We start from the raw sequence: 12,977 nt of genomic DNA, 5'->3' as shown, positions 1-12,977 counted from the left end.
TATTTTCCTGACTCCATGCTCTAAATTAGCTAAATCTTTAGAAAGTCAGGAATTTTATTACGAATATTTTTCTAAGTCTAACTTCGAGCTTCGTACAGGTACGATGTCAAAGTCAAGATACAAGGAAAGGAAAGAGCTGCTGAAGACGCTGGATTTTATCCAGAGTTTAAGATTTCATCTAGATGGAAGGAGATCGCGGATACAAACATGCATTTCTTGGAATTCGACCAGATGCAGTGTCAGATGTTCGGAGTCAGAGATCAGGTTCCTTCCCCAGCATATGCGAATATTATGAAGAGTGGCATTTTCCATGCCGCTGGATTTCCACAATCCATACAGTGCAGTGAACTCATCTTGGAATGTGCACGATGTTACGATCCGCTCACGAGAATGATTAAGAGTCCTAAGGGCGTTGTCATCGCCTACCTTGTTGAGGATGCCATTGCTGAGGTGTTTGGAATTCCATGTGGAACAGACATGAAGGATGTGACCAAGGAGGATTATGCAGACAAATACATGAAGAAGATGGGTGTATGTAAGAATTTAATTAACAAAGAGTGGATGATTGAGCTTAGGTCTCATCATTCCAAGGCTCCCAAGACACTTATGTGCATAGATTTTAAGGAGGAATATAGTGATTTGATATTCCTACTCAACAGAGTGATGGGGATGCCGCAGGGAGCAATATTTCATGGATGGATGTTCTACCTCATCCAGGATTGTCTTAGAGGAACACTAGTGAATTGATCCAAGTTCATAAGTGACAATTTGGATTTCTAGCTGAGGAATGTAGAGCGGTCCAAGTCATTCGCCATGACTTCCTACCTGGTGTACCTGCTTGCACGATTTGTTTCATACAGAGGATTAATATGCAAAGGTGAAGTCGGGAATGGGCAAGGACAATTTAAGAGTTATGAATGCTACCCCCAGCTGAGCATGCATAGAATTGAAGACTAGAAGAGAGTGAATGATGCATTCACTATGTACATCACACGGATGCTGCAGGGCAGAATCTACAGAAGATTGTCCAAAGGGGCAACAGAGTTAATAGAAAAATATGGATCGTGGTATATACAATTCCCCACTTTCACATACCTCAGGATCCATGGATTTCAATCTGAACCCTACAGACTTCCTAGGTATCCAACCGACAGAGTGATTGTTGGAAGTGGTGAGACAACTTCTAGAGTTCGATGTTATCTAGAGAGAGAAGCACAGGACAGGAATGACATTCCCTATTTTAGTTGGGAAGACGTCAGAGGTTTGCGAATCCGCCATAGCCGCCAGCACTGCAGGTGAGGAGATTGCATTCCACAGATTCGCAACATACAAGAAAAGAGAAAGATTTGATCTAGTCAAAAAGGTCGAAAGGATCAAGGGAGAGAAGTTCACTCATAAGGTTGACATAGAGGATTATTGGGCTAACTTAATGGACGAACAAGTAGTGAAGAGAAGAATGTGGTCCAGAATGTCAGTGGATTTCATGAGGAAGTGTGGACTTTTCCTCATCCTTGATCAGGTATTAGATGATAGAGATCATACACACCCATATTATGAGAATGAAATGAAGAAGGCAATCTTATTGCCAAATTGGTCAGAGTCAGAAGAGATTGACCTAAATGTATTGATGAGAGAGGTCTTGAATTTCTCCCGCACATGGGTGGATATACAGATGAATGAGTTGGTTGACATGGGTGTTTTGTTCACTTATGAAAGGATGAAGCCGAAAGAGTCTACTTTCGAGGATGATCAGAGGACTGTCAGTGATGTCAGGATTCATGCAGACGAAGAGAGTCAAGCTCCCAAGAAAAGGAAGAACATGCCTGGAGAAGTCAAGGCCAGAGGGAGGAAGATTGAGGAAGTGAAGAAGAAACAGAAAACCATCATTCCGCCTATCATTCCTTCACCCCCTCCCAGTGTCTCATCAATCGAAGTGATTGAAGTAATAGAACAGAATAAGGAGACTCAGTAGTGTTCCAACACAGTGATACTACCAGAGAATATTCAGGAATTCCATGCCACAGCGACATCTGCACCTCCTGATGAGAATAATGATTAGCCGGAATCCCCTACTGTCCTTTTGGAAGTTAGCTTGGGAAATGAAGTATATGATTGGGCCAGGAGTAATCCTGATGATAATGATGATGTTATTTCGGCATTGAAAGGACTTGATCGAGAAGTATGTCTTGATGATGGTATGGAAATGGCCGGTATTCCTGAATGGCTGAGGAGAAGTATGGAGAAAAGTAAACAAATGATAAAGGTACAGCCTATTGATGATATTGATGATTACCTAGCTAGGATTGCTAAGAAGGAGCCCAAGAGAGCGGAGATTTTGTCGCACATAGCTAGAGATGAGACAGGAATGCGGATTGCGCAGATTGCTGTTCCTATTGCAGGCGTGACAGCGGACATTGCTACTCCTATGGATTTCCAGATCACTTTAGTCGCCCTTGGTCATCCATTCGCAAGGCAGGAATTCCAGGAGATTGGTGACAACCTCCAGTCAATCAATGCAAGGTTAGACGGAGCGATTGCGGAGAATGAAAGGTATAGAGAAGAAAATATTAGACGCAGAGAGTATATTGCAGGGACAAGGCGTGGAGATCCCACCCTTATTTCCCCTATTGCAGTTGACCATGGAATACATTCACATTGTGAGGTAGCGGAGGTACACACTCGGAGGTGGAAAAGTGGATTGAAAGCACAAGAAAGCAGGCAGATGATTTCCTTACTCAGTTTGTCCATGCATATGATAAGACAACAACGCTCGTATTCAGAATCTAGTATTTGGAGGGAGTTTGGGAAGAATTCCGGCCTATTCAGGACAAGACTATTCCACGCCTCCTGGCATTGAAGAAGGTTCCTAATTCCACCTTGGTCAGCGAGAACATTGTGCACAGTGGAGACATATATGATTTCCATGGCTGGTATTGGGCATTAGCCTTGAAGAAATCAGCTTATGAGAACGCCCAATCGAGTTGAATGGAGATGGAAGGATTAATTCAGGACATTCAGATGAAGATCCTTGCCTCGATTGAGGAATTATTGGGTGTTGATGTTAGTGATGCTAGTGGTTTACACTTAGCCGAATTAAGAGACAAGATAAAATTTATGTATTTTTGCTAGTTGGACTCTTTGAAGAAGAGTCAGATAGATGACTTGGTCTCTTTGTTGATTCATGTTCATAATTCGTAGAAGCTCACGCCAGAATGGGAGAACACTTTGAATGCTTGCTCAGATTCATTGGATGTGATTCATTTACATCAGGATACCTTGCCTAGCATTTCCATGGAGGAGTTAGATTTAGTATTGGCTAGATTCTTGGAGTATGCTAGGAGAGAGAGAGATGCAGGGAGGAATCTTCTAGAAGATTCCCTATTTGATGACTAGGTATCTTTTCATTGGGCCATATGTTGGTGGCGCCATTTTTGATGTAACCCTAATTAGGGCAATTCTAGGGTTTTGTTGGCATGATCTCGGCCGTTGATCTTAGATCAATCTGGGCCATCCATTTTGTAAGAGACTCTATATATGCCTCCTTGTCTCTCATTTGTAAGAGAGAGTTTTTGTAGAATTGTTGGTATATGCTACAACTATTTGAATCCTAATCATTGTTCTATTGTTGGTGATTTTGCTCTTTAAGTGTTGTATTTGCATTCATGGTTCTCAATTCCTCCAAGTTAGATTAGAATTTATTTTCATGTATGTTAGATTGAGTGAAAGATTTGTTGAGTATATTTGTGTGGAATCCTTAATCCATACCACTAGCCTCTTGCCGCTGGTAAGTGCGCCTTGTGTGGTCAACTGGAATTTGAGTAAGCATAATTTCAACTATTATGCGTCCGTTGACAGGCATCAACTTGGATGGTGTCTACGTTTGATAGTAATAGTCTGAAAATCATTAAGTATACCTTAGATGATTGCACTAAGCTTGTGTCAATACTTGATTGTGAGACCTTGCCTGGTTTGATTCCACTAGATCCATTCATCATTTCCTACATTCTTAGGTTTAGAATAGATTTCCTGATCCTATTCTTTTTCCCCTTTTTTAGTAAGAAGTAAATCCAGAACCATATTGATAAATCTTAAGTTGTCAGCACACCTATTCCGCATCATTCATGATAATCCAAGCATTTGCGTAAGCCCCCAAGTGAAACACAACAATTCACATCAACCACTGAACTTACCCACTCATCAAGACCTGACATGTAGAAACCTTGGAATCATTTTAGTTGATCTCATTCTTAGCATCTGAGGTGATTTTGTTCAAGAGAGGGTAAATTACCTTGGTACTTTATTCTGAAATGTTTTGTGCATAAAAAACACATCAACAGGAAGTAGTTAGATATTTTCAGAACCTTTTGAATAGAGTAGATGGGCAAGATGACGCGGCGAAAAACGAGTTCTTATCGCACATTCCTGTGTTGGTTACTGAGGAACAAAATAGAACACTCTACAAGGAAGTCACCATAGAGGAAGTTAAAAAGCCCACCTTTCAACTAGATAAGGACAAAGCCACCATCCCGGATGGCTTCCCCGCTAACTTTTTCCAATCTTTTTGGGAGTTTGTTGGAGTCGATGTGGCCAAGGCGATTGAGCAATCTAGGAAGAAGTGGGTCATGATCAAAGACTTGAACAATATTCTAATTGCTATAATTCCAAAGAAACATAATGTGGAGTCTTTTGAGGATTTTAGACCCATCTCTCTATGTAATACATGCAAAGTGATCGCAAAAGTCATTTTTAACATTGAAATCGGTCCTCAATAACCTAATCTTGAAGGAACAAAATGGTTTTTCTTCGAGAAGGTAGATTTTGGAAGGCATTATCATAGCTCATGAGGAGTTCCATACTGTTTGAAAGGCCAAAGTAGAGAGAATGATTATCATGTTGGACATTCAAAAGGCGCATGATTAGGTGGATAGAGTCTTTCTCCTTCAAGTCTTTAGTTGGTTTGGCTTTGATCTTGATTGGGTCCAATGGGTTTCTCTACTCCTAGGTTCTTGGTCTTGGTTAATTTCTCACTTGACAACTTCTTTGAATCCGAGATTGGGCTTAGGCAAGGAGATTCCATCTCACCTTTCCTCTTAATTTTAATGGTGGAATCTCTGGGTAGGAGTATCAAAAGTTTGGTGGGCAGTGGAAGATGGAGGGGAATATGTATCGCCCTTGGAATGGAACCACTTTCTCATCAATAGTTTGCGTACGACACCATTTTGTGTGGGGTCTATTGTTGAAGGGAAGCAATGGTCATTAAGCAAATGTTGGATAAGTATTGTGCGGTCTTAGGGCAAAAAGTAAATTTGCATAAGTCAGATGTTTTCTTCTTCAATACAACTCCCAGTAAACAAAGGGTGATCGGAGAATCTTGAATCTCAAAGTGGCTCGTTTGCTAGGTAAATTTCTAGGGTTTCCTCTTTTTGTAGATCTCAACAAGGTTAACTTGTGGAATTAGTTGACTAGTAACTACATTAACAAAGCTAGTACTTGGAAAGGTAAATGGTTGACTATGGCGGGTTGGATCATCATCCTATGGGTAGTGTTAGCGGCGCTTCCAAACAATGCGATGTCTTGCTTGAAGCTTCCCAATAAATTAAATGAGTTACTAACCCAAGCAATGAGGCATTTTTTCTAGAATGGAAGTAAAGATAGTAAGAAAATCCCCTTAATAGCTTGGGTCAAGATCAACCAACCAAAGGAAGCTGGGGGTGTTGTATTGAGAAACATTTCCTACAGGGGCTTGGCCTTGGGACTAAAGTAGTTTGGTAGATGTACAACAACGGTCAGCAAAAGTGGTTCTGTGTCCTTTAGCATAAATCTTTGGACTCTCTCTGTCCTATTCAGATCCTCACTGTTAGGGACCCTTTCGGTGGCTCTGCCATTTGGACTTCATCTCCTCTTATAGGCCTATTATTAACAATCATGTCATGTGGAGAATGAAGAATGGGATAAAGTCCTCCTTTTGGATTGACTCTTGGAATGACCATGAAATCATCGATAATATGCAGAATTTGGAAGCTCTGATTCAATTATTGATGGAACAGTGAGGGCATAAAGTGAGAGATTTTGTGGAACCTAAATGGGCTGCAGGGTTTGTCAATTGGTGATGGCACGATTTAAGAGATGTATATGCTTTAGCAGATCTAAAGTAAGGTCTACAATAACAATTGGATGCTAGATCCGTTTGGATTTCGGAAGAAGATGATGAGGTAGTATGGTGTGGTGGGAAGACAGGTCGATACTCAATAAAGCTTGGCTACAAAATTCAAGAGGATTTTATTTGGAAGGAAAATTGGCTGACCCAACTCATAGAGTAGTAAGTGCCTTCCCAAAGCAGAAGTGTTCGCTTGGGCTTCTCTTCAAAATAGGATTCTAATAGGGGATAGGTTTAAAAGGTTAGTATTTTTAAGGCCTGATCATCTCCTTTAAAGTGTGATATGGTACAATTCTGCTGGAGAAGCATCGTGGAGAAATTGAATTGGCAATTCCCACTTCCCAACAATACGAAGTGTCCCACCCCTTTTCTGACTTCGAGTTTTTTTTTGTCTATTTTTTGGTTTTTTGATTTTTTTTTGTGTTTATGCAATTATTGAAAAGAAATGCAAGAAACAAATGAGAAAACAACTTCTAAACACTATCAAATAACTATCTCCACAAGATCCAACAATTTATTGTAAATATTGAACATATGCGATTCACATGCCCAGCCAGGCAAGATAGAGCAACAATGAATTAGTTCAGTCTGATTATTTTCCTATCAATAGTAATTTGAAAGCTACAGTCATTCTGTAAATGTTACAGTCACTGATCTGCTAGGAACCCTTATCAAAAATCTGCTTTTTCAGTGCCTTAAAATCGCATGCTAGATCCTAGAGATATTATGGCCTGCATTAGAAATAGTACGGCTGAAGAAGAGAATGGTATGGTCTGCAATCTATGCCTCCACTCACCTCAAATCTGCAATCATTCATTACTTTCAAATCTGCTCTCCATTCCTCTGCAAACTCTGTCAATCCTCTCTCAATTAATTCAAGTAAGCTCTCCTGCAATCCTTGTAATGAGATCTTTCACTGTCGTAGGTATCCAAACCTGTGAAGGTTTCCGTGTCCACAAGGTACTGGTTCAAACCCTTGCTTCAGCTCTCAAGCTAAAAAACTCCAAATTGATTTCCGTGAATGAATGAAATGGGCATCCAAGCTCTATTTATTTATTCATTTCAAAATTCTTGCGTAAACAAAATATTACTTGAGCTTCTTAACCTTTTTATTTCTCTTTATTAATTTCACTTAGAACTTCCTAAGTTAGGCGCCCAACCTGAGATTGAATAAAATATTAAATAGACACTTAACCTTGATGATTCTCTTCAAACCAAGGTTAAGATGAAACGGGAATAGGATGCTTTTTGAGTTCATCCAGCTGCTTATTGATGGTAGTTCTGGTGGTTAAAATTGAATAGAATGCAACTGAATGTATGTTAGTGTGTTCACGTTGAATCTTTCTTTTTCCTCTTTCAACAGATTGTTTGCACTATTGTGTATAGAGAGAACTTTTAAAAGATAATCACTCCAGCTTGTGTGCTCTGGATTTGTAGTTTTTTATTTTATTCAGGTTTTCCTGAGACACACATCATGGCAAAAGCCTTCTTTCGTTTCAGGTATTGGAGAGGAAGCTGAATCCTTCAGAACAGGAGGATATGGAGCATTTTGGCTTATCCGATCTGGCATTTTCCAGTGGGGACAAATTCAGGTAAGAGAGTTTTGTGCACGGAATTATGTACTAAGAAGAAATTAACAAATATGTTGAAGTAAAGAAAAATTGTGCACTGGAATATATCTATTTAACCTAACTTAGTGTAGCAACGTGAATTTGGATAAAGGTCCCTGTGTTGCAATTGTACAACAAACTTAAAGAGTTAAATTGTAAAGAACATGAATATGTTGTCTCCATCTTGAATGTAGTTAATATAAGGTGTCATACACTAGAAAACATATTATTGTGATATTTTTGTAGTTGGCTGGGGGTACTTTTTTGTTATTGGAGATAATAGTGCTTGGTTTTGCCATCAATCTTCTAGAGTATCTCTTATTTTTCCCATTTGTTGGGTGTGACTGACTTGTCACCACTACAATAGTTGAAGCCCAAGGCATAAGTCATGTCTTGAGCTTTCCCTGTTATCATTTCTCACAGTATGAAGATAATTATATTATCTACATCAAGGAAAAACCGCTTAGGTTGTCACTTGTCTTCTCTTCTTCTTTACATTTTTTCTTGCATTTTTCACAGTATTTTGAACAATTTGTGCTTGTGTTTTTACAGCTTCCTGTTTAGTGGCAAGTCTTAGACTGGACTTTAGAAATAATCTGTGTCTCAATTAACACATTAGATTTTCTCCGCAGGCAATCAAAATATGAAATTACTGTGGAGTTCACTGTGGCACTCTAGGTTTCCAGAACCCTTGTCTATATGGTTCTCTGCACTTCCTAGTCACTTTTGAAAATCTAATTAAAATAAGTAAATTTTTGCAGTGATGTTATTTATAAAATGACAGTGTTGTATGGCATCCTTTTGTAGTTGAATAATGTTTGGAAGCATTATCATTTCCACTTTTTGTTGATTCTCAGATTTAATTTCTAATGGTTGAGCTTCACTCCTATACTTTTATTGAGAATGGGGAACACATTGTCAAGCCCTACCGGTTCACCAAAAAGTAAAATATAATAGATGCACTTACCAGTAATTTGTTGGAAATTGCCAGCAACTTAATACTTCTGTGAGTGACCCAAATGGAGTTTATATTCTAAATCTAGAGTTGAACAACTTAAGAAATAATATTGAAGTTTTAAAAATTGTAATCCAACTTATAGTTTTTCAAGGAAAAACTACATAATGATGAAAAACATTTAACAAATGAATGAAATGTAGTTTTCCAGGTTTAATAAGTTTGTATCTTGTAGACAAGGCCAAGCAATGGCGGTATGCTTCAATCATGAATTTAACTGAAAACAAAAAATCGGACAAGCTTTACCAATTTTTTCATTATAGAAGGATATTTTGATAATAAATTGTATAGAGGAAAAAAGAAAAGAAAAATAATGGGATCCCTTACCTTCATTACCACTATTAATCTCCTAGAAATTGTAAGAGTCCTGAGTTAGAAAATAATATTTGTAAATAGGAGGATTGGATCTAGCTGATGATGATTTTTTTTTTGATTGGTACCTTGAGAATTTTAGTCTGGCTTCAGCTAGGGAGGCTATAAATGGGGGGCCTCATCCAATCTAAATAAATTACTTTGTACATTAAGGACCAACTCAACTAACATATCCACTTAATGAACACATACTTATGCAACTTAGAAGAGATAGAAGAGGATAATGGAAGTCCAAGTGTTACATGCAGAATTCCATCTTACATGTCACTATGGAGATTTGAATTTGGATCCCCATAATGAGACCCAATAGTTTCACGAATTGAGCTCAACCTTATTGACATGTGATTTGTGTGATAAATTGTAGCACGTAACACAAACATAGGGGTAGCTTGGTTCATTACTACAGGTACACTTGATCGTTCTTCTAAGACCTTTGCAATGCAAAACATATGGGCACAAAACATAGGGGTGGGCCTTGGCCCATGCAGTTTTATAAGAGTGATCCCTATCTTTAGGTACTTTCATGGCTACGAAAAGGGATGCCTTCCTTAGTGAGGGTTGAAACTAGGTCTATAGTGTAATACTCCTCATTCTCCATTGCTAGAACCACACCCATTGGGCAAAATATTTGGGGTTAAATTGCGGGGCATCTCATGGTAGACATGGCGGTGGTCTTGATTCCTTAATATGGTTCTTACACTTTGTTGTCCTCATTTTTGAAAATTCAAAAATGTGACAACACCTACAAATTTTTGCTTAAAATATGTCATTTTTGTCTCCAAGGCACATTTTACGAGGTGCAAAACTCACATTTGTTAGCGTCAAATCATTGAGTGGTGTCTTTGCCATCATTGTCCAAATTTTGATGAGTTTTGGTCTTCTTTTTCCTAGCCTTTTGTGCAATTTCAGGTTTCAGAGTAGTCACTGTAGGTTGAAGATTTTACTCTAAGACATGCTTCCTGAGGCAAAATTTTCGCTTCTGGTTAAACTAGGCTGATCTCCGGTCCATCCTTGATCTGCATTTCAAATTTCATCGCGTTTCGAGTTCGTTCGCTATGTTTTTTCTTCAATTTCGAGTTTTTTCTTCCTAATTGCAGGTGGGAAATTTTCCTTGATTGCAAGTTTTATTTTTCTCTTGTTTTAGTGTTGTAGGGAACTTTTAAAACAATTACAAGTGCACTTTATTTAAAACTTGTCACTTGTAACTTACTTTTTATTTCCCCCTTGCTTTTTTATGTCTTTAAAGTCATTGTAGGAACTTTCTGGACAAATTGCAAGTGAATTTAAAATTACAAGTTTAATGAGAACTTGTAGTTTCTTTTAAAAGTCCCTACTTAATTGATTTTTAGATGTAATAGGGTTTTTATTTCCCTATTACATGTTTTATGTCCTTTAAGTCATTTTTAGCTTGTAAAGGGGATTTTATTTCCCTATTACAAGTTGTTTTGCTCTTTATTTTTGTGTTCTTCCTTTAAAACTCAAATTTGCCCAAATGAAGTTAAAAATGATGTAATTTAAAACTTGTAAAGGGGTTTTAGAAACCCGAATGCATCTTTTGGAGGGCACATTTTGCTTGTAGTTGCAAATGAAGAACCCGATCTGCACATTTGTTCTTCCAAATCCGTTTCTTATGGCGTTTCTCCACTAAATCCGTCCAATATGCATGCAAAATCGTTGGAGATTAATGTTTGTTGCCACGTTTTTCATCAAAAAGGGATTGGGCAAACATGTTTTGCATTATAGAAGGCGTTTTTATACATGTTTTTGGAAGATATCTTTGTTGGGTGTTGCCACGTTTTGGGGGCATGAATCTCCTTCTCGCCACATTTGCAACACGTCCCCCATTGATGAGTGTTTGAGATCAAGTATCTTTCTTCCTCCAAGCCATTTTTAGTGGGAAGATTTGAAGACAAAACCGATTTGGTTTGCTGGTTGCAATCATAATGTGGTGTCTTCCTAACCTATTTCAAGAGCATCTCGGTTTCTTTCAATTCCATTTGCTTTGATCTAGGGCATTTGCTCTTGCTTAGATTTTGGGTTTCTTCAAGATCTTCCCCAAATTGATAAGTTATTTGCAAATCAATTTGTGAATGTGCAAGATTTTCCCCCTTTTCATTTCTACTTTTATTCGGAATTTCAAAACCCGATTACAAGTAGCTTTGGTTATGTTGTCCTTCCCTCTGGTAAAAAGAGTTAACCTTCTTTTTACAAAAATTACAATGTTGAAGAGTTTTTCCCATTTTCCAAGTCGCCAAGATGAGAATGTCCCTCTCCATACCTATCCATTCATTTTTCCCATTACAAGTCCACTTGCAACCGGAATTTTAAAACCTGATTGCAGGTGTGTCTTCACTTGCACTCAGCCTTCCAGAACCCGAAATTGGTCCAAAATGCATTCAAAAAACACTTGAAAATGAGTCTTAAAGGTCCATTTACAAGTGCAAACTTGTAGTTACCTATTACACATATGAAGTTGCATGTTTGTTCTCCACAATTGCAAGTTAATGCTCTTGTTTTTCCACACATGTAATGCAACTTCTAGAACTCAAAATTCACTTGTGAGCCCTTTTTGCGTTAATTTATCCCTTCCCATGTCAATCTTGTTTGCACACATGACCTACCAAATCAATAAATTAAGGCATGGGCCTTATTTTGCAAGCAGATTTCAAGATTGGAGGATGATACAAAGAAGAGATACAACAACAATTCATGGATGCAAATTATAGAATGCTTTCAAGACAAAGATGGTCTTGACATGAAAAGAGGAAGGCAGCCCTTTCCCTCCCGAAAAGCTAGTACTACCCCAAGCAAGAAGATAAGGTTGAAGTTCGTTGGCCAAGGACACAAAGATCATTAAGGATGCAAATTCCCGTTCCGGTTCAATATGTCTTCACCGATCTAGAATACTTCAAGTTTTAGCATCCTGAAGCAACATGAAGATCATCACAAACAAAGGATGATGTAGTTAGAGTTGTGTCTTGAGACACATAGAATAATGTCAATTATGCATTTGTAATTTTGTTTTGACAAATTACATTTAATGTCAAATTTGTAATTGCAAGTGTCACTTTCACTTGCATTTTTGTAAAAATGTAATTACATGTAAGACAACTACAAGTTGAGTTAGATTAGGACTGTAGTTGGAATAAGTCATGGTGGCTGAGAGAATTTCTCAAGTTAGTTAGGATCCTCCCACCTTTTTCTCAAGGCTCCTCTCCTATAAATACTTGAGGGGGTCTATTGTAATAGATATCTTTTGGCAATGCAATAAAACTCTGCCAGTTTGTATGTACGCTCTAAGACTTTGAGCTTAGTTGTAAATCAGATTGCAGTCAGTTAAAAGAGGCCAATTGCTTTCAAAGTTTGTGTTGATTCAAGGTGTTATGTGATGACATTTTATAGTGTTTGATTGTGAGTTTTGATGTGTTATACAAGAGGGATTCAAGCTCAATCTTGCAAACTTTGAGCTGCTTATTGTGTTTGGAATTTTAGATTGGTTTTAAGATTTGATACTACAGACTTTGAGCTGCTTGTCACGTCTGAAACTATTGTAGGATGCTCAAGCAAAGGGGTAACTTGCAGAGTTTGTGCTGCTTTTATTTTCTATGTTTGTGCATAAGAGGTGCATCATGTAGTTAGACTTTGAGCTGCTAAATATTGTGCTTAGTTACCAGAAAATCATCTACAAAGGTTGATAGGACAGTAGAAGTGTTGAAGACTTCGTGCTTTCATTTTTGTTTTTCTGTCCTAGGGAAGTGACGGAGGTCTTTGTGCCTTCATGGAAACTTTGCTTCCCTTTATGTTCCAAAAATCCTACAAAAAA

At 38.2% G+C, this 12,977-nt stretch overlaps 1 protein-coding gene across 3 annotated transcripts in view; it reads left to right on the top strand.

Annotated features, from left to right (window-relative positions):
• The window catches only part of LOC131044117 (uncharacterized), a 341,446-nt gene that overhangs the window by 99,621 nt on the left and 228,848 nt on the right, over positions 1-12,977 (top strand). For all 3 annotated transcript variants that reach the window (XM_057977369.2, XM_057977370.2, XM_057977371.2), the window contains exon 9: positions 7,658-7,749. In XM_057977369.2, coding sequence (XP_057833352.2) covers positions 7,658-7,749 — 92 coding nt within the window. The remainder of the gene's footprint in view (positions 1-7,657; positions 7,750-12,977) is intronic.

This window comes from Cryptomeria japonica, chromosome 4, assembly GCF_030272615.1.
Source record: "Cryptomeria japonica chromosome 4, Sugi_1.0, whole genome shotgun sequence".
Taxonomy (NCBI): domain Eukaryota; kingdom Viridiplantae; phylum Streptophyta; class Pinopsida; order Cupressales; family Cupressaceae; genus Cryptomeria; species Cryptomeria japonica.
This window is presented reverse-complemented; position numbering and strand designations above follow the sequence as displayed.